The sequence below is a fragment of the Tachysurus vachellii genome, chromosome 21, assembly GCF_030014155.1.
Source record: "Tachysurus vachellii isolate PV-2020 chromosome 21, HZAU_Pvac_v1, whole genome shotgun sequence".
NCBI classification, from domain to species: Eukaryota; Metazoa; Chordata; class Actinopteri; order Siluriformes; family Bagridae; genus Tachysurus; species Tachysurus vachellii.
This window is the reverse complement of record NC_083480.1, coordinates 17,620,013-17,643,027: the sequence shown is the minus strand read 5'-3', so window position 1 is coordinate 17,643,027 and position 23,015 is coordinate 17,620,013. Positions and strand designations below refer to the sequence as shown.

Below are 23,015 nucleotides of genomic sequence, written 5' to 3'. Positions count from 1 at the left end.
AGGAGTACAGGGTGGTTGGTTTCGCCCCAACTCACATGAAGCTTACTTACTCACAAAGTTCTGAATGTCTTGGTCAAGACCTGGGCACCAGAGGTATCCTCTTGCCAGTGCCTTCATTCTTATTATGCCTGGGTGACCCTCATGCAGCTCAGACAACAGTCTTTCCCTATACTTTGGGGGAATGATAACTCTCGAGCCTCACAGGATGGATCCCTGGTCTGTTGAGAGCTGGTCTTTTCTTACCAGGAACGGTTTCAGATGCTCATCTGTGACATGATTTGGCCATCCAGACAAAGTTAGGTCCAACACTTTTGATAGCAAAGGATTTCTCCTAGTTTCAGTGGAAATTTCTTGTGCACAGATGGGTAATTCATCTATGAGACTTGAAACACCATCTCCTCTTCCCCTCCTGCCGAGAGTTGCTCGCACGGTAATCTGGACAATGCATCTACGTTTGTATGATCAGAAGAGCATCTGTACTCTATGTCATAATCATAGGCCAACAAAGTCAAAGCTCAACGCTGCATACGGAGGGCAGCTAGTGTTGGAATGGCAGATTTGGGGCCAAGAATTGCAAGAAGGGGTTTATGATCTGTTAGCAGATGGAACTTGCGGCCATACAGATACTTCACTCCAAAGACTATGCTCAGGGAATATGCTCAACGCCCTAGAGTCCTAGATGCAAACGCAATGGGATGTTCTTCCCCTGAAGGTAGCACATGTGAGATAACTGCGCCGACGCCATAGGGAGAGGCGTCACAGGCTAGTCTCAGTGGCTTTTTGGGATCATAGTGAGCTAACCACTTACTTGACAACAGTTGTTGTTTACAGGCGTTGAAAGCTTGAGCACACTGCAAAGACCACTGCCAATTTACATTGGCCTGCAAAATTTGGTGGAGTGGGTGCAGAAGTGTGGAAAGATTTGCTACAAACCTTCCATAGTAGTTCAGAAGTCCCAGAAAGGAACGTAATTCTGAGACATTCGTTGGAGCAGGGGCCTTCACAATCGCTTCCACCTTGCTTTCCGTTGGATGCACTCCCTTTTCATCAATCTTGAACCCCAAGTATTCCACTGACTTACAGAGGAATTCACATTTTGATTTCTTCACCCTTATTCCATGTTGCCGCAGTTGTGACAGTACTTTGTCCAGTACTTCTAAATGTTCCTCAGGAGAAGACGCAGAGACCAGAATATCATCCATAAAACATACTACATTCTGAAGTCCCTGTAGGATTTGGTCCATTGTGTGTTGGAAAATTGCAGGTGGAAATTCCATAGGCCAGACGATGGTACTTAAACAAGCCTTTGTGTGTGTTTATGGTAAGGTACTGCTTAGATTCCGTGTCCAATTCCAGCTGCTGACATGCAAAAGACAGGTCAATTTTGCTGAAAACTTTTCCCCCAGCCAATGTGGCAAAAAGACCCTCCACGTTAGGTAGCGGATATTCCTCTGCAAGAATGCATTTGTTCACCATGACTTTATAATCACCACACAACCTCACTGTCTTGTCTTTCTTTGGCACAACCACAATGGGTGCTGCCCGGTCGCTCCTTCTGACCTGAGAGATAATTCCGTTCCTCTCCAAGCGATCCAGTTCCTTTTCTACTGCTTCTTTAAGAGCATACGGAACAGGCCTTGGTTTGTGAAAGATAGGTTGAGATCCTTCTTGCATTCTCACCTTTGCTTTGAAGTGACTAATTTTGCCATTCCCATCTTGAAATAGCTGTTTGTGTTTTTCAAGTACATCAGAGAGAGTAGTAACACTCACTGGTGTCACCTGTCTCAAGCTGAAGATCTCCTTCCAGTTTAAGGACATTTTCTGGAGCCAGTTACGTTTCAGCAGTGGTGGTTTGTCTCCTTTGACCACAATCAATGGAAGTGAACACTGTTGTCCCTTATATTTGACTGGAACCTTGATCTCACCCAACACAGGGATTTTGTTTCCAGTGTACGAGGCCAGATGAATGGAAGTTGGGCTCAATAAACAGTCCTTCAATTTTTCAGTATATGTATGTTCTGGAATTAAAGACAAAGAGGCTCCAGTGTCTAGTTGCATGCTAACTGTTATGCTGTTTATCAGAAGATCAATGTAAATGCCATCCGCCTTGTCTTGTGCAGAGTAGACAGTGAAAAGCTCAAACAGTTCTTCTCTGCACACTGATTTTCAGAAATATCTGCTGACACATATTGAGCTTTGTCTGGCCGATATGTTTTGTGATTCTTACATGCACGCTGTAAGCGTCCGACTTTTCCACAGTTGTGGCATTTCTCATTACGTTAACGACATTCTGTGGGATGATGGTTTGCTCCACCACAGCGATAACAGTTGCTATTATGCTTGGGAAAAGGTTGCTGCTGGACCCCCTTTTTAGAACTGTACTGGGAATTTCCCCATCTTCTGTATTTCTCTCTGCCCCCACCGACGTTTTGAACCTTATGCACACTTGAGTCCTTTATGGTTGCCTGGGCACTAAGCTGTTTGGTGTCCTTTTGTGCTAGTTCTAGTGCAAGAGCAACGTCGCAGGCTTTCTTGAAAGTAAAGTCCTTCTCTGACAGTAACCTTCTGTGATAAACTTAAAATTTGTCTCTGAGAGCATCATCCAGAAATGTTCCAAACTCACATGAACTTGCCAGACGCTTTAATGCCAGAATGTAATCAGATATTTTTTCCCCAGGACTTTGGTTACGTTGGTAAAATCTAAAGCATTCTGCAATCAGAATCGGCTTGGGCTTGAAGTGTTCGGAAAGGGTCTGAGAAATTTCCCGGTATGATAAATCAATCACTTTTCTTGGCTCAACTAAACTTTTCAAGAGGCCATATTCAACTGGTCCCAAAACACTCAGGAAAACATTTGCTTTTTTTCTCTGTCAATTTCATTTGCTTCAAGCCATCGCTCAAATCTCTCCAAATAGGTATCAAAATCCTCTTTTGTACTGTCAAACTCAGGCACTCGTCCTATTGTGGCCATTTTCCTTGTTTTATTATTATGATGTTGCTTTTCCCTTTACTTTTTTGTTGTTGTTGTGGTTAATTACGAGCAGTGAATGTCAACAGACAGGCTTTTACCTTCGTGAAATTCTGTTTCTCAACAAAAACTGTTTCTAAACTTTTTTTTGCAACATTTGAACATTAAACTTTATGTTCTAGTAAACAGAAACATGTGGACACTATTTCTGAAAGTGTTTTGATGTACTAGACCTTTAGTTAATTAAATATTTCCCCAATTGAAACATCTCAGTCTTTCAGTCCTGGTGAATAGTGTAGCTTCTATCATCATGTGTACATTTAAAACTTTTATGGAGGGTTTCATCTCAGTTATTAGTTATCAGTTACACACAAAAAAACCTGAACATGAAAAAACACATGTTTCACTGCTGAGTTTTTACAGTCAAGTGGAATCATACTCATAGGTAGTAAACACACACACACACACACACACACACACACAATATAATGTGTCATTTAGTTACTGATTATTCTTTATTAAACGTTCTGTTTTTTTTTATAGAGATTAAAGACTGCAGTGACTCTTTTTGTCCTGAACTGAGAGAGTGAAGAGTGTGTCATTGTGTCTCTGCAGGTTGTCTTATTGTGAAATCTCAGATGAAGGCTGTGCTGCTCTGAGTTCAGCTCTGAGATCAAACCCCTCACACCTGAGAGAACTGGATCTGACTGGGAATAAACTCAGAGACTCAGGAGTGAAGAGTCTCTCTGCTGTACTGGAGAATCCTCACTGTAAACTGGAGACATTGGGGTAAGATCATCTCTCTGAGAGTCACATGACCTGATCCTCAAGGCACATTTATCATATGATGCAAAGCTTGGATTGACACAAAACAAACGTCTTTTTTTGTGATCTCAGATTCTAGTTGGTCTGAGAGAGATTTTGACTTTTAAGATGCCTTTAATGCATCTTCCCTGCCCTAAAACCCCAAACTCTATTCAGTCTGTTCTTATTTTTGAGTCCCTGTTAGTAGAAAGTCCACACTTAGAAGAGCTCCACAAGCCCAAGGAAATAGAAACTCTGTACATTCAGATCAGATATCCAAGTTGTATTAGTTTGAGTTTATAGATACAAGTATTTGTCCAGTGTTTCTTTAAGATACAGGAGTGGACTGACTCCACACTGACATGTCCAGTCTAATATGTAGAAACAGAGAAGAAAATGAGAAACAGTGTCAGATCCTGTCCACAACTAAACTAGAAGTCTTTCCTACCTCTAATGTCTATGTCCTGAGTTGAAATCTTCTAATGAAGGCTGTGCTGCTCTGAGTTCAGCTCTGAGATCAAACCTCTCACACCTGAGAGATCTGGATCTGTCTTGTGATGTTGTACACTGTTATTACATCATGTATTGTGTTCTTTCCTTTAGGTTGAATAATTGTGGTCTAATTGAGGAAAGTTGTGCAGTTTTGGCCTCAGTGTTCATCTCTGAATCCTCCAATCTGAGGGAACTGGATCTGTCTGTAAATAAACTCAGTGACTCAGGAGTGAAGAGTCTCTCTGCTGTACTGAAGAATCCTCACTGTAAACTGAAGACACTGAGGTAAGATCATCTCTATGAGAGTCACATGATCTGATCCTCAGTAAGACACATTCTCTAATAGTGAGACTGAAGCAGAGGTTTTAGGTTCAGCATCACATATCCTAATGAGGAAAATCATTTCATTTCAGTCCACATTGATGTATTTTCCTGATCTGATCACAGTATTCAGTGTGTGTAGTAATATAAACATATCAGGGCAGAGTTTCCTAAAATCATCACAGCACAAAGATCATAGAATACTGGTAGAGCGAGCATCACTTTGAACACTCTCTCTCCTGTTTACAGTGATCTTAACTTTGAAATTTAAGAAACACAGCCAGGTTTGTTCTTGAAAATTAGATTAAATTAAATGTAACACACACACAATAAGTTTTATTGTGTGTAAATATTAAATTATTTAACCCTGTTTATTTAAAGTGCTAGGTAAATATTAATGCAAGTCAAACTGAACTAAACATTTCTGACAGAAAGTCTGATTTTCTTTGTACTCGTGTTTATGTTGATCATCTGTAATGTTTCATGTGTGTTCCTGACACAGCTCATTTACATGTAGTGACATTTACACACACAAACTCCACAGTATATTCCAGATATAAAAGTGTAGTAATCCATTCAAATTATATAAACTGAGAGAGTGATGAGTGTCATTGTGTCTCTGCAGGTTGTGTGGTTGTGAAATCTCAGTTAAAGGTTGTGCTGTTCTGAGTTCAGCTCTGAGATCAAACCCCTCACACCTGAGAGAACTGGATCTGACTGGGAATAAACTCAGAGACTCAGGAGTGAAGAGTCTCTCTGCTGTACTGGAGAATCCTCACTGTAAACTGGAGACACTGAGGTAAGATCATCTCTCTGAGAGTCACATGACCTGATCCTCAGTAAGACACAGTTATTATTTGCTACAAAACTTTGAATTGTACTTGACAGAGTGAGAGAAAGACTTTGACTTTTAATGCACTAGTGTAAGATATTTGTATATTCACCAATTTATACACAACACCAGTCAACTCTCCATCCTTAAACCCCAAACTCTATTCAGTCTGGTCTTATTTTTGAGTCCATGGTAGTAGAAAGTCTGTAAATTTAGATCAGATATCCAAGTTGTAGTAGACTGAGTTTATAGATCCAAGTATTTGTTCAGTGTTTGTTCAGGATACAGGAGTGGACTGACTCCACACTGACATGTCCAGTCTCTCAATGTCCATGACAGAGTTATCAGTACATTCTGTGTCCCAGATGTCCTCAAATCTTTGTAAAATATATTAAGTACAGTAATTGAAATTGTCCAGGTTATTGTCAGTTTAATTTCACTAATAACTGAAATTGTACAAAATTTCAGATGATGATGTCAGAATGAAGCAGTTGCTCTTCTGTCAGAGCTCCAAGTGGGACATTCTATATGTACATGGCTTAATGTACTAAACAACGACCAGAAAAACATTTTCTCTCATGTTTCTCTTGTAACAAACTCAATCTACTGTTAAGAGAAACAGCATCATGATTCAAGTGGAAAGAAACACGATTTTTAGTGTCATCTCCCCATAGACAACCGTTGAAACGTTTACCATGGTTTATTACATTAAGACAGTGATATTAAAAGACAGTGATGTTCATACTGTATACAGGCAGAAAGGATCAGTGACTTGTGAGAACCAAATCTGTCTCACACTGAGATTATATCTGTCTAGTATTCAGATGATGGTCTTAGCTGCTTTCCTGTTAATAGTATGCTTTATTAATAAAATGTGTACTAAATTTGGTCTTTTATCATTTGATCTTTTAGATAGGTGAATGATACGAGAAATTCTGTTTCTCACCAAAAATGTTTCCAAACTATTTTTTCACATTTGAATTATGGATGTCGCCTCCACCTTGTGTGTGTGGAGTTTGCATGTTCTCTCCGTGCCTCGGGGGTTTCCTCCGGGTACTCCGGTTTCCTCCCCCGGTCCAAAGACATGCATGGTAGGTTGATTGGCATCTCTGGAAAATTGTCCGTAGTGTGTGATTGCGTGAGTGAATGAGAGTGTGTGTGTGCCCTGCGATGGGTTGGCACTCCGTCCAGGGTGTATCCTGCCTTGATGCCCGATGACGCCTGAGATAGGCACAGGCTCCCCCCCGTGAGGAATTATGGATGTTGACTTCTGCAAACATTTTGAGGTACTAAACCTTTTTACATGGATGGAAACATAGCTAATTAAACATTTCCCCACTTGAAAGTTCTCAGTCTTTTAGTCCTGGTGAACAGTGTAACTGCAATCATGATTACATATAAAACTTGTATGGAAGGTTTCATCTCAGTTATTAACAAACATAAAAACCTGAACATGAAAACACACGGCGTGTTTCACTGCTGTTTTTACACACAAGTCGTATCATTCCCATGGAACAAACACACACACAGAAAAAATAGAATTTGTTGTTTATGTTGTGACGGCGGAGCATGCACCACTGTCCCACGCAGCCAAAATACCGCTCCTCGCCCCAAAAGGCTACAAAAGCACCGTGGACACTGTGGTGCTGACAAAGCGCTAAAAAAGGATTCAGCACCCAAGTCAGCGCCGATGGATCAGCATGCCAGGCGGGGCGGCAGAATTCCCGCCAAAAAGCAGAGAGCCAATCAGGAGCACCGCTGTGGCTCTCACCCTCTGGCTGTGCAACACAAGGGAGAGCTAGGCTCGACTGATAGAAGGAGGTAAGGGGGCATGACTAATGGAATGAACGGACGTCATTCTTTGACATTCTTTTTCAGGAACCTCCAGTTGATGCAGATCTTCAGATTGCTGGCTGAGCCTATGCTACTCTTCTGGAGAGGACTGCTTCACTTAGTCACGGCTATTCTAGAGCCCGCTCACAAGATGGCCGCTGCCCTAGAGCCTGCTCACAAGATGGCCGCCACCCCAGAGCTCACTCACAAGATGGCTGCCACCCCAATGTGGCGGATGATCTTTCACACCCTCCCTCCAATTCTGGTTTTCGACACGCAAGCCAGGCCACGGTTTGTCAGGGGTTGCGCTCGGCCCTTCTACTTGGCTGTGGACATTGCTCGGCCCTTCTTCTCAGCTGGGGACATCGCTCGGCCCTTCTGCTTGGCCCTTCTGCTCAGCTGTGCACGTTGCTCTGCCTTCTCTGGCTGCGCCTGCTTCGCCATGTGCCTTGCTCCCCCACCTGCCAGCCAGGGGCTCAGAGCTAAGGGGGGCATTGTAATGGCGGAGCAGGAGCTGCTGTCCCATGCAGCGAAAATAATGCTCCTCGCCCCCGAAATACTACAAAAGCGCTAAAAAGGCGGCGATTCAGCACCGTGGACAGCACCGCTGAGAAAGCGCTAAAAAGGATTCAGCACCCAAGTCAGCACAGCTGGATCAGCGTGCAAGGCGGGGCGGCAGAATTCCCGCCGAAAGGAACGAATGGACGTTATCCCTTTGACATTATATTTCAGGAACCTCCAACTGATCCAGGTCTTCAGATCACCGGCTGAGCCTATGTTACGCTCCTGGAGAGGACTGCTTCACCTATTCACGGCCACACACACACACACACACACACACACACACACCCCCTTCTGCTGTCTGTATTTGGCACTGGGATTTCTGTCCAAGCACCTTAACGGAGGAACTGGTTATTTTCTCTTTCTCACTGACTTTCTGCGGCACTAACCGTGCCCCAAAAACTTAAAGCGTTGATCCCGTCTCTATGCTTGTTCTTTCGTGCCCCGTCTCTCTAAGTGCCCTACAACGTTTAATCTTATTTTGTACTTTTGATTCTGTATTTCATAGTAATTAAAGACTGCAGTGACTCTTTGAAAAAGTTTCTTCTGGACTGAGAGAGTGAAGAGTGGGTCATTGTGTCTCTGCAGATTATGTGATTCTGGTGTCTCAGATGAAGGCTGTGCTGCTCTGACTTCAGCTCTCGGATCAAACCCCTCACACCTGAGAGAACTGAATCTGTCTGTGAATAAACTCAGAGACTCAGGAGTGAAGAGTCTCTCAGCTGTACTGAAGAATCCTCACTGTAAACTGGAAACACTGAGGTAAGATCATCTCTCTGAGTCACATGACCTGATCCTCAAGGCACATTTACCATATGATGCAAAGTTTGGATTGACACAAAACAAACATGTATTTTTTGTGATCCCAGGTTCTAGTTGTTCTGAGAGCGATTTTGACTTTTAAGATGCCTTTAATGCATCAATCTAACATATTAAATATTCATAAACACTATATAACTCCTGCCCTAAAACCCCTATTCATTTATTCATTCATCTATTCATTATTTTTGAGTCCATGTTAGTAGAAAGTCCACACTTAGAAGACCTTCACAAGTCCAAGCAAATAGAAACTCTGTAAAAGTAGATCAGATATCCAAGTTGTATTAGTTTGAGTTTATAGATACAAGTATCTGTCCAGTGTTTGCTTAAGATACAGGAGTGGACTGACTCCACACTGACATGTCCAGTGTAATATGTAGAAACAGAGAAGAAAACGAGAAACAGTGTCAGATCCTGTCCACAACTAAACTACCTCAACTAAACTACCTCTAATGTATATACCCTGAGTTGAAATCCTCTCCTAAGAGACAGGATCTTCAGCTTCTCTTTAAGGCTGGTATTAACTTAACTACTAAACATATATATATATATATATATATATATATATATATATATATATATATATATATATATACATATAAAATTTTCTAGGAACATCTCAGTCTTTCAGTCCTGGTGAACAGTGTAGCTCAAATCAAATAAAATTTTATTTGTCACATACATATACATACAGGGTATGACATGCAGTGAAATGCTTTATGCAACTGTCTGGTATATAAGAATAAAAAGGAATGCAATTTAGGATAAAAAATAAACCAAAAGGCGATACATAAATAAAAAAGTAGAAACTATTTAAAAAAACTATATAAAATATGAAAATATAATTTGAGAAATAATGTATATGCATAAATATACATATCGTCGCTGTCAGGCGGAAATCTCGTATGTCCAAATTTTGTCAATTTCATATTTTTTCACATATCGATGCTATTGGTCAGTCCTCACGTGGGTCTGTTATTTTTACAAGTTATTAACCAATCTAAAGTCTTGAAAATAGTTTGAGCGCAAATCTCATAACTCCATTGGACACTTCAACTGTCCACCTCTTCCTCACTCCATGGGAGAGCTTCGTGGTATACAGTATTTCTCCTCAAGAAGAGTTGCAACGAATCTTCTGAGGTAAATGTCTTCAAAACACTGGGCTCAAAGAAAAAGAAATCTTGACCCCCGCTAGTTCTGGTGCTCATCTGAGGACAGGAATTTAGCGCAAGACAATCCACTGCAACGCGGAATAAACCCTGTGCATTGCAGGTACGGCGTTTTTTTAATTTCCTGAAAAATAACGGTTTTGGAGATACGAGGATTCCGCCTGACAGCGACGATATACATAAATGTGTATGGTTTTTAGATTGTCCTTAAAGTGTCCAGGTGCAGTATGGTGTGTAAATAGTGTATATAGTGTATAAAGTTGCACTGTGTTGTGCAAGTCCAGAGTTAAAGTGACAGTGACATTCCAGAGTTAAAGTGTCAGTGAAAAAAAAGGTGTGCAGAAAAACAGTGAAGATGGAGAGAGCGGTCCAGTACTAGATCCTGGGTGTTTCCTGATTTAGACTCTGAATGGACTGTGGGAAGAAGCTTCTCCTCATTCTCTCTGTGGTTGCTTTCAAGGAGTGGAAGTGTTTCCCTGAATGCAACAAAGAAAAGAGTCCATTTTTGGGATGGCTGAGATCTTTTACAATCTTCCTGGCTCTGGTCCGGCACCGCATGCTGTAGATGTCCTGCAGGTTAGGGAGCTCAGTGTGGATGGTACGTTCAGCTGATCGCACCACCCTCTGTAGGGCTCGCCTGTCCTGCATGGTGCTGTTCCCGAACCAGGAAGTGATGCTTGTAGCGGCCCCTTGGATTTATTAATCAAGAAGAAGCAGAGAGTTCCAAACCGGTGTCGGTTTATTTCTTCCTCTCAACGAGCACCATGCACCATAAGCACCATGAACACCGTGAAAACTACAGCAGAAAACAGCAAAAATACAAAATGCTTCTATGTAGTTTCACAAATAATTAGCACATAAATCATGTTCACATATTAATCATGTTTACACTAAATACAAATCATTTTATCATTTTAACTAATAATCAATATAGAATGAACAATGTTTTTAAACTATGACAGATAAAATATCACATGCTTCTTTTAAATGAAATACAATATATTACAATTGTTCACAGAAAGAATATATTGCTTTTATCATGAGGACACGTGCAATTAACTCAAACAAATGAAGTTCATGACATTCTCTGTTCCCTAAACAAAATCTCTTCTGATAATAATACACACTCCACATTTTTGAGTTTCATACCTCATTCCGCTCTCCAAGGGCGCTAATTAAAGAGTTTCCGCCATCAGCTAACATTCTCTCTAGCTCGACACGCACCCTCACAGTTCAAGGCTCTTAGAAATAACAGGTACGAACAATACAAAAATAATAAAGTAAATCACAATGTAAACTCTTTCCTTACAGGATTCAAATGGATGAACATGATAAACAACTAATGTGTTTAAGTTTTTTACCATTCTTCCGACGATGCGTGAGCACCACGTTGTGAAGCGAGTGTAACAGGAAGTTTAGCACCACAAAAACATAAGAAGAAAACGGCGCTTTTCAAAATAAAAGCAGAACAGACCACGTGGTGGCACTGTAGAACTACAATGTCTTATTAACACAAATATAATACTGTGTAGGAGAATATTAATGCAATTTATCAGACATTTACAATGCTAAACATCAGGACGCTCTCAATGGTGCAGGTGTAGAAAGTCTTTAGCACCTGAGAGGGTAGTCTGAAGTCCCTTAAGCGTCTCAGGTGGTACAGTTACTGCCGGGCCTTCTTCACCAGGGTGTTGATGTGACAGGACCAAGACAGGTCCTGTGTGATGTGAACACATAGGTACCGAAAACTGGGGTCCCGTTCAGTGGTGTAGTCCTAAAAAAAAAGTGGTATACTACTACCCCCGCCCACCTCTTAAACCCCCTGTTCCCTGCCACGCTGCCTAAACAAGAAAAGCAAAAACAACACACAGAAGTCAATGTTTGCATTTACATGACATTAACATTCATGCTTTTAGCAGACACTTTTATCGAAAGAAACTCACAGTGCATTTGAGTTACATACATTTTATCAGTATCTGTGTTCCCTGGGAATCGAACCCACAACCGATGCTAACGTAATGCTCTACCATAATGCACTCATACACTTATATAAAAACTATTTATCATTCAATTATGCGTTGTTTGTTCAGTTACAGTATTTTCTATCTATTGTAACATGGATTGTGGAAACTAGCAGAAGGTTGATTTTTCCGATGAATCATCTATTGAACTGCTTCCCAATCATCGCAAATACTGCAGAAGACCTATTGGAACCCACATGGACCCAAGATTCACACAGAAAACAGTCAAGTTTGGTGTAGGGAAAATCATGGTTTGGGGTTACATTCAGTATTGGGTTGTGTGAGAGATCTGCAGAGTGGATGGCAACATCAACAGCCTGAGGTATCAAGACATTCTTGCTGCCCATTACATACCACAAGAGAGGGCAAATTCTTCAGCAGGATTGTGCTCTTTCTCATACTTCAGCCTCCACCTTTCTGTCCTAATTAACCTTCATATTGTCCTTGGGTCTATTTGACCCGGCTGGAAGAATTTAATGTATCATAACTTGGGTTTTCTTCCACATATTTGCCTGATAGCAGGATTGTTCCAAATTATGAACTTTGCAAGCAAAATTAATTTTGTTTATTTTCGTTGAACTATGTGTTCAGACTAGTATATACTACGCATTTTTGATCCGCTTGGGTCATTTTGACCCGGCCACATTTAGTGGGGAAATAGGTCACACTTTTGCCCTTTTCAGCGCAATGAACATACATACAGACACAAAAATGCACACATAAAATGTCCACATGCACCCAAAACACACACACACACCCCCACACACACACACACATGCACACACCCACACACAAACACACACACAAATTGGGCATTGCATTACATTAGGCCTCCAGAAAAGAAAAAAAAAGCCAAACATTTGTAAATATTTCACACTTTTGATATGCCTTCGCCTAGCAGAGGGCAAAATATGATCTACCGAAATCATGCTACACACACACGCACGCACACACACACAGTCAAACACTGTTCAAAGCATTGGGCATTGCAATTCAGTTGGCCTCCAGACAAAACAAAAGCTACACATTTGTAAACATTTCACACACACACACACACACGCACCCACACACACACTCATACTAACACATGCACACACATGCAAACACACACATATTGGGCATTGCATTTCATTAGGCCTCCAGAAAAAAAAGCTACACATTTGTAAATATTTCTCACTTTTGATATACCTTTGCCTAGCAGAGGGCAAAATATGATCTACCGAAATGATGCTACACACACACACACACACACACACACACACACACACACACAAGCACTGGGCATAGCAATTCATTAGGCCTCCAGAAAAAACAAAAGCTACTCATTTGTAAATATTTCACACTTGTTAGATGTATTTGTCCAGCTGGGGGCAAAATCTGATCTACCAACAAGCTTTACACAGACACACACACACACACACACACACACACACACACACACAAGCATTGGGCATTGCAATTGATTGGGCCTCCAAAAAAACAAAAACAATCATTTGTAAATATTTCACACTTGTTATATGCATTTGTCCAGCTGGGGACAATATCTTCTTTTCTCTTCTTCTTCTACCAACAATCTTTACACACACACACACACACACACACACACACACACACTCACACACACGTTGTGTTTTCATATTCAAATCATATTTGTTTCCTCTCTCTTATTTATGAATTTAGTTGCATCAGTCAGCTTTGGCCTGGAGATATGCTGAGTAATGTTTGACATTCATCAGTCAGTGGTTATCCAAAATAATATTTAATAATTTCTGCTTAATCTACTCAAAACATGGCAAAATTTCATAAGGGTTATCATTCATAAATTAAGTATAATAAAAAAACATAAGGAGGTAAACAAAGTTTTATTCACATGAAATTATGGCATGTTTTTGAGTGTGTGTGTGTGTGTGTGTAGCCTGTTGTTGGTTGATCAGATGACATCAGGTGGGCAAAATAGATATTACAAGTGTAAAATAGATATTACACACAGAATGGTAATAATTGTAGAATTTTTGATTTATAAGCATTCAAGTCAATTTGACCTGTAAAAAAACAGGTATTATTATTTATTATTTGCTGACATTAAAAATGGTCAAAATGGTTTCAAAACAATCTCCTGCCCTTGAAATATACCAGTCTGTAATCATGCATCAACTTTTGTGCCTCTTATAGTGAAAATAATTCAAAATGTCTGTTTTTTTTTTTACTAAAAAATGAGGCATTTTTGTATATAAATAAGGTTTATTATACAGAATATATGTTTTTTTTTTGTGCAAAATATATGTTAATATGTTGGAAACAAGTTAGACTAAAAAGTAAAAAAAAAAAAAAAAAAAAGGCTATCATATATACTTAATTTTTTATAAGCACTCAAAACAGACAAGATCAAGTTGACTCAGCACTCCTAATTAGTATAGGAGGACAATACAAGGGTTAAATAATTAAAAATCAAGGTATGATAAGATTTTATTTTGGTAAAATAAGCATAATCTAGCAGCCTTTACCTTTTATACAGTATAAGCCACTTCTGATTCCAAATGATCAACTAGAAGTCAAGTTATCTGTTGTTCCTACAACTTGGATTGGTGACAAGACTTTTGTCAGGGAGCGTATGGATAAATTTAAAGTAATTAAATATTTCAATATGTTTGTGTTATGACCCCAAGTTAAGTCTAGGGAGTTCTCAGAGTCAGCAACTAGTGATGACCAATGTGGATGTGAATGGATGGAAAAGGCTAACTGGTTCAGTGTGATAATTACTATAAATTGCCGACAACAGTAATGACATATGCAGACACAATGCTTGTGGTGAGTGTTTCTTTACTGTACAAAGTGGTAATTGTATTTTTAATTGCAATGAGTTGACACGACGTTCGCGCTTTTATGGTCACGGACTTCTTCCGGGGCGGTGTCCGTACACTGCGTCTCCGCCCTGCACTGACCGGTATTGGGTAAACTGCATCGCGCTCACGCAGCCAATCCGCTGTAACTCAAGCAATTAAAACACACCTGCAAAGTATGTGCCTTGGCACGTAACACGCCCCAACACAAAAAAAAATCCTCAAAACACAGTAGTTGATTTTTTTTCTTTTTTAAACTCTACCTCATGAGCTGCTGATTGTGGTTATACATTCAGGACAAAAACACAAGCGGATTATGATCCGTATACGTATACCACTACAGGCAAGACACTTGAGCCAACATATACCTCAAAGTGCTGTAGGGCCAACAGTAAAGCTAAAGCTTCTCGCTCAATCGTGGAATACTTTACTTGGTGTTTGTTTAACTTTCGAGAAAAGTAGCAACCCGGATGGTTTACTTCCTTCGCATCCTCCTGTAACAACACTGCTCCGATTCCCACACCACTTGCATCAACCTCCAGTTTAAAAGGTCTGGCAAAATCAGGGGCAACTAGCAGAGGAGCAGAACACAACAAAGCTTTCACATTTTTAAAAGCAATTTGACAATCAGGAGACCACTTGAATGTAGTAGTGGGACATCGGCAACCGAAGAAAGATTTTTACAAAACCCTCTGTAATAACCAACCATTCCTAAAAATCTAAGTAATTCCCGTCGTGTTGTGGGAACTGGAAAGTCAAGAATGGCCTTAACCTTAGCCTCCAATGGAGAAACATTTCCTTGGCCAACCCTCATCCCAAGATAAACCACAGTGGCTTGTGCAAACTCACATTTTGCCAAGTTTACCATTAAACCAGCTTCTTTTAGTCTAGTAAAGACAGCACAAAGGGATTCCACATGACCATTCCAATCACAGGAGTGTATGACCAAATCACCCAAATAGGCGACACAGTTTGATACATCAGCAAGTACAATGTTAACCAGTCTCTGAAAAGTAGCAGGTGAATTTTTCAGCCCAAATGGCATTACTGTATATTGTAAAAAACGCATCGGGAGTGACGAAAGCAGATAGTTCTGAAGCTCTCGGGGTCAGTGGAACTTGCCAATATCCCTTAAGAAGATCTAATTTTGTGACAAAAGTGGCTTTACCTACAGTATCAATGCAATCATTAATTGGAGTCAGTGACGGTTACAGCATTGAGTTTACTGTAATCAGTACAAAGTCTAAAAGTGCCATCTGGTTTTGGCACCAACACACAAGGTGAGCTCCACGGACTACAACTAGGAATTGCCAACCCATTTTTCACCAAGTATCCCACCTCTTTACGCATGATTTCACGTTTTGCCACATTCACTCGATAGGGATGCTGCTTTAACGGAACATCCTTCGTTACTTTAATGTCATGCTGTAAGACAGATGTCTGTGTGGGTACATCACCAAATATCGAGGGAAATTAGTTAATTAAAGCTACGTTATCTTTACGCTGAGGGTCAGGTAAATGAGCAACCAATGAAAGAGTATCCGATTGCAGAGTTTCTAAAAGTTGGGAATTAATCAACCTTGCACCTAACTGGCCCTTCAGAGGCCAGTCAGAGTCTGAAGACTCAGCAACAGACACTACTGCTACTGTAGCTTTCTTTTCCCCTAGTGCAAGTTCTGGGACGCTATCCACAGACATTTCACGATCTAAAAATAGCTTCAACAGATTTGTGACACACCCGACTTTTACATTTCTGATCTGGGGTCTCAATGACATAAGCAGTTTCACTTAATTTCTCCTTGATTAGATATGGACCTAAAAACTTGGAAGATAGAGCAGACCCAAGAACAGGTAGAAGAACAAGTACCTTGTCACCCACTTTGAACTCACGAGGTATTGCTTTGCGGTCAAAGTGATGCTTCAGCTTTGCTTGAGATTCGCCTAGCATTTTCTTCGCCAATTCACATGCTTTGTGCCAAAGCTCACGAAAAGTACTCATGTAATCCAAAACATTTTTCTGTTGCTGTTCTTTGTAAGTGTTAGACATAAAAGTCTCTTTTAATACTTTCAATGGGCCTCTAACAGAATGTCCAAACACTAGCTCTGCTGGACTGAACCCTAAAGACTCCTGAACTGCTTCTCGTGCAGCAGACAAAACCAATGGAACACCTTCATCCCAGTCTTTCCCACTGTCCATACAAAATTTCCTTAACATAGATTTCAACATAGACATAGACGCCTAGCAGCTTCATGACTTGTGAGAACAGAGTAGACGTAAAATTAGACTCTCACTACTATCTGTGCAGTAATACGATGCAAAGGGATAGCTTCTGGAAACCGTGTAGCAGTGCACATAACAGTAAGTAAAAACTGATTTCCTGCCTTTGTTTTGGGCAACGGCCCTACACAGTCAACCAACACCTTTTCAAAAGGTTCTCCCATCACTGGAATAGGAGGTACGGGTGCAGGAGGGATTTGGCTTTCCTACCTTCTGACAGGTCTCACATGACGAACAATATTTAACAACATCTTTACGTAGTCGTGGCCAAAAAAAAATGTTGTAGCACTCGCCTGTAAGTTTTTGTGACCCCTTAGTGTCCAGCCCAAGGATTATCATGAGCTACACTCAAGTGTACCAAGTGTCGATACTTTACCGGGACTACAATTTGAAAAACAGCATCTTTCACCTCATTTACTCTAGATGTCAACTTGCGCATTAACAAACCATCATCAAGAAGAAAGCTACTTGTTTCTGGTTCACCTCATTCGCGTCAAGTACAGAGTTAAAGAAAGAGCATAAACTTTCATCACAGTGTTGAGCAGAAATTAATTATTTCTAGTAACATTTTCACTTGATAACGGGCTTGTGAGCAGCTGGGTTTTAACCTCTGGTTTAATCAATTCCTCAGACACTTCCAGTGCTAAGAAAGAGTCAGAAAGATCCAACACATCACCAGAATACTTTGCTTGTGAACGCGTGATAACACATGAGGAAAAAACCTCAGGCAACTTCTCTGCAAATTCATCAGATTGGCAGTCCGCACTTCTATTACTTCTGTTACTTCTATTACTGGAACCACTTTTCCTCCCGCTAAATCATTACCTAAAATAAAATCAACTCCAGCAACTGGTAAGACCTGCCGAACCCCAAACTTAACTAACCCAGTCACCACATGAGATTTCAAAGTTATGTAATGTATGGAAACACGAACATACCTCATCTCCAAACCTTGACAAAGAGCATGGGATCCAGTAAATGTTTGTTCGGTCAATGGAAGTACTCCTTCACGTATAAATGACTGCGCAGCTCCTGTGTCACATAAAATGACAATTTCCTTTTCTTCACCTTCTGACACACCAACACTACCTTTAGAAAGAAAAGCTTTGTAACACTCATCAGCATTCAACATGGACTTCTGTGAAATTGTTTTTACAAAACCCACACTTTTTGTTTGTATTTTATAGATATAATTTACATATTTCCCCCTTATAGATTATAGTGTGGAACCCGCACAAAATGGTTCCACATAAAATGCCTTGGGATGACAGAAGCACAAATACCAAGCGGATATATCCCTTGGTATTGTGCATTGTGCATTGAGCTAAAGCAAGTACAGAGACCTTAGAGTTTAGCAATATCTGTATATAAGCAGCAGGATTACATATGTTTGACAAAAGCTGATTTACACATTGAAGTTTACATCACAGTGTAATGTATATTGTTGTTTATTGTTTATAATGCAAACAATAAAAATAATCAAAAAGCAAGGTTTCTCAAAATAAGTGTTGTAGTATAACTATCAGGACATCAGTGATGTGTGAGCCGAATTTGGTGACAGTACAGTGTATTACAGTGAAGTTATTGAATACAATTTCCATAATAGTGAATATTTAAAAAATCATACAAATTATACAAAAAGACATTTCCCAAAAATAAGTGTTGTAGTATAACTATCAGTGATGTGTGAGCTGAATTTGGTGACAGTACAGTGAAGTTATTGTTTTTTTTATTATGAAAAATCATAAAAATGATACACAAAGACATTTCTCCCAAGTACGTGTTGTAGTATAACTATCAGTGATGCGTGAGCTGAATTTGGTGACAGTACAGTGTATTACAGTGAAGTTATTGACTGTTTTTTAGTATTCGCTTTTCGGGTTTTGCACTTTTCAGACGGTCCCTTAAAGACAAGGGTAAATTATGGACGTTTTAAGCAGCAAAACAAGTGGGTATACCAAGGGTATATGCTAATATTAAGCCATAGAAGTTTTTATACGCAAACAGCCCTGGGGAAAAAGTAAGTGCCTATACGTGCGTATGGCCCCGACTACACCACTGGTCCCGTTGATGTTTAGCGGTTGGTACGACCGCTCCTGCTTTGTGCTGAAGTCAACTATCAACTCCTTAGTCTTGCTGACATTCAGGAGAAGATTGTTCGTGGCAAACAGGTAGGGGCGGGGGGATAGCCACCATAAATAGACAGTCCCTGAAGTGCCGCCAGCTGTCCACTATATGTCCATATGTCCGCCCTATATCTAACCTGTCATTTCTGTCTAAGTTGATGGAGAAGCTTGTTTTCGCCCAGCTTCTGTCCCACTTTCAACATTGGTGATACATTTAGTCCGGTTTCAGGTCGAAACATAGCACTGAATCAGTGTTATTGAGGGTCCATAATGACATTCTTGGAGCCCTGGATGGTAAAAGATCTGTGGTTTTGGTGTTACTGGACCTAACCGCTGCATTTGACACCGTGGATCATGCCATCCTCATCTCTCATCTTCAACATGTTGTTGGTCTGCAGGGTGCAGTGCTAAATTGGTTCTCATCATACCTCACTAACAGAATTTTTTCAGTAATGCTTGATTATTCTTCCTCGGTTGCTCCTCTGTCATCTGGTGTGCCTCAAGGATCTATTCTTGGTCCTACTCTGTTCTCACTCTATATGCTGCCACTTGGTCAACTCATCTCCAATCACAACGTTCAATTTCATTTCTATGCTGACGACTTCCAGATCTATCTTCCTGTGATTCTGAGTAATCGTTCTGCATTGGACACTCTCCATAATTGCCTTCAGGATATCAAACAGTGGCTTTCCCAGAACTTCCTTCATCTGAATGAAGAAAAGACTGGGTACATCCTGTTTAGCCGGATTCACCCAGCAGTTCTCTTAGTTTTGGTCCTCTAACACCTCAGTTTGCTCCTACCATGCGTAACCTGGGTGTTATTTTTGACAAAACTATGCACTTAAACGATAAACAGATCAGTGCAGTAGTGAAAGCGAGCTTTTACCAGCTAAGACTACTCATCAAGGTCAAATCATTCTTGTCCCAAGCTGACCTTGAAAAAGCTATACATGCCTTCATCAGCTCGAGGATTGACTACTGTAATGCTCTCTACACTGGACTTAATCAATCACTTCTCAATTGGCTCAAAATGGTACAAAACGCAACAGCACGTCTTCTCTCTAACACCTCCAAACGCTCACACATCACCCCGTCCTTCTCTCACTTCACTGGCTACTGGTGCGGTTTAGGGTGGAGTATAAGGTCCTGCTGTTTGTGTTCAATGCCATCAATGGTCTGGCCCCGACCTACCTCGCTGAATTAATAAAGGTCTACCAACCAGCCAAAACTCTCCGCTCCACTGAACATACCTCTCTGGTCACTTCGAAGTATAAATATAAAAAGTTTGGAGGCCGGTCATTTGCCGTCCAGGGACCAAAGCTGTGGAACGCACTTTCAGCACACATACGATGCATCACTGTGCTGAGTGATTTTAAATCGCAGTTGAAAACTCATTTATTCATACAAGCTTTTAACACGTAGCCCCTGATTCAACTGCTATTTTATGTTCATTGTGTTCTTATATTTTACTGACTATTGTTGTTTTACTGGAAAGCACCTTGTGCTCCTTTTGGCTGTTGTAAGGTGCTCTATAAATAAAATTTGATTGATTGATTGATTGATCATGATTACATATAAAACTTATATGGAGGGTTTCATCTCAGTTATTAACAAACATAAAAACCTGAACATGAAAAGACACGACATGTTTCACTGCTGAGTTTTTACAGTCAAACAGCATCTCTCTCTCTCTCTCTCTCTCTCTCTCTCTCTCTCTCTCTAACAAAGACGCTCTAAAAATACACACATATTAAATATAATTTTTTTATTTATCTATTGATTTTACATTATTATTGATAAGGATTCTGTTTCATAGTGATTAAAAACTGCAGTGATTCCGATAAAAAAGTTCCTGCTGAACTGATCTGTGTGTCCTGAACTGAGAGAGTGATGAGTGTGCCATTGTGTCTCTGCAGGCTGTGTTATTGTGAAATATCAGATGAAGGCTGTGCTGCTCTGACTTCAGCTCTGAGATCAAACCCCTCACACCTGAGAGAATTGGATCTGTCTGGGAATAAACTCAGAGACTCAGGAGTAAAGAGTCTCACTGCTGTACTGGAGAATCCTCACTGTAAACTGAAGACACTGAGGTAAGATCATCTCTCTGAGAGTCACATGACCTGATCCTCAGTAAGACATGTTCTCTAATAGTGAGACTGATGAAGAGGTTTTAGGTTCAGCGTCAAATATCCTGAGGAGGAAAATCATTTCATTTCAGTCCACATTGATGTATTTTCCTGATCTGATCACAGTATTCAGTGTGTGTAGTAATATAAACAGATCAGGGCCGAGTTTCCTAAAATCATCACAGCACAAAGATCATTGTTTAATGGCAGAGCGAGGATCACTTTGAACACTCTCTCTTTCAGTTACAGTGATTTTAACTTTGAAATTTAAGAAACTCAGACATAAATGTCCTTGTAAATTAGATGAAATTGAATGTAACACACACACACACACAGCCCAAATTATGAATCTTTTACGAAATGATTAATAAATGATTATCTAATTTGTGTAAATGTTTGTGCAAGTCAAACAAAACTCAACATTTCTGACAGAAAATCTGATGTTCTTTGTACTTGTGTGTTTACAGTATATTGATCACCTGTAATGTTTCATTTGTGTTCCTGACACAGCTCATTTACATGTAGTGACACACACACAAACTCCACAGTATATTCCAGATATAAAAGTGTAGTAATCCATTCAAATTATATAAACTGAGAGAGTGATGAGTGTCATTGTGTCTCTGCAGGTTGTGTTATTGTGAAATCTCAGATGAAGGCTGTGCTGCTCTGAGTTCAGCTCTGAGATCAAACCCCTCACACCTGAGAGAACTGGATCTGACTGGGAATAAACTCAGAAACTCAGAAGTGATTCAGCACTTAAGTCATAAACTACAGAACTTAAGGTGATTTACAAGTATTTCAGATAAACAAAAATCACATTCACAAATATATAAACACAATAACAGTTTATAATTTTTTTTTAGTCAAGAAAAAGTTTCAGTAACCTGCTCCTATTTATTATAAACAGCATTTGATTTTAAACAGGTTCATATTAAGTGAGTTACTTTTTTTGTTTACTTTTAGGTTGTGAAGATGTTTTATCTGAACCAGTCTGGCTGTTTTCCTCTGATCTCATCAACAAGGAATTTCCACCCACAGAGTTGTGGCTCACTCAGTGTGTGTTTTATTTTAAACTCCATTCTGTGTAAAATATACAGACTGTTGTGTGTAAAAATCACAGCACATCTGGAGGCAAAAACCATGACACGGTTAAAGTCACAGAGATCGGACATTTTCTTTATTCTGATGTCTGATGTGAACATTAATGATGTGAAGATCTTACCCTGTATCTGTATGATTTTATATATTGTGTTGCTACCATATTTTACAACACATGATATTTTGTGCCTATACTCTATTGCGTGTTCTTCATGTGATGTTTTTAGTGCAGATCTGATTCCTAACCAGAGTTTCTAGGCTGCCCTATTCTGCGGTGATCCAGCCTGCAATATTATGACATCACGATTGATGCCCCAATTTAAGGAAGAAGAGGGGAAGCAAGGAGGAGTGTGGTAGATGTGGTTTACTGGTTTAGTTGTACTTGTGATTATAATAGAGTTCTCTGTTCTGTGTTTTGATTCGTGCCTGTTTTCCTTGAACTTTAAGCTTGGTTTTCTTTTTTGTACTGTACATATTATTCACCCAACATATAGTAGAGGAATATGTTTAGAACACTAAATCAATAACATTAATATATTATATATATATATTAGTGATGCGCGGGTCGTCTCATAACCCGTGGGTGCCGTGGGTTATGGCGGGTTGGGGCGGGTCATTAAAAGCAAAAAAACATGTTGGAGTATTTTGGAATGTATATTTTTATATTTTATGTGATTCTTTATGTGATATATGTAAATAATAATATAAATAATATGTGTGTGTG

General features: G+C 40.0%; 1 protein-coding gene across 6 annotated transcripts in view; it reads left to right on the top strand.

Annotated features, from left to right (window-relative positions):
- LOC132837653 (NACHT, LRR and PYD domains-containing protein 12-like) overlaps positions 1-22,992 on the top strand; it is a 121,827-nt gene extending 98,835 nt beyond the window's left edge. The window contains exons 13-19 of one of the 6 annotated variants that reach the window (XM_060857441.1): positions 3,584-3,757; positions 4,376-4,549; positions 5,211-5,384; positions 8,400-8,573; positions 20,981-21,154; positions 21,820-21,975; positions 22,157-22,992. In XM_060857441.1, coding sequence (XP_060713424.1) covers positions 3,584-3,757; positions 4,376-4,549; positions 5,211-5,384; positions 8,400-8,573; positions 20,981-21,154; positions 21,820-21,975; positions 22,157-22,163 — 1,033 coding nt within the window. In that variant the 3' untranslated portion in view covers positions 22,164-22,992. Of the gene's footprint in view, positions 1-3,583; positions 3,758-4,375; positions 4,550-5,210; positions 5,385-5,885; positions 6,262-7,295; positions 8,373-8,399; positions 8,574-20,980; positions 21,155-21,819; positions 21,976-22,156 lie in introns of those variants that run through there. The other 5 variants (XM_060857438.1, XM_060857439.1, XM_060857437.1 and 2 more) reach the window with 5 other exon arrangements.
- Positions 22,993-23,015: the final 23 nt, after the last annotated feature.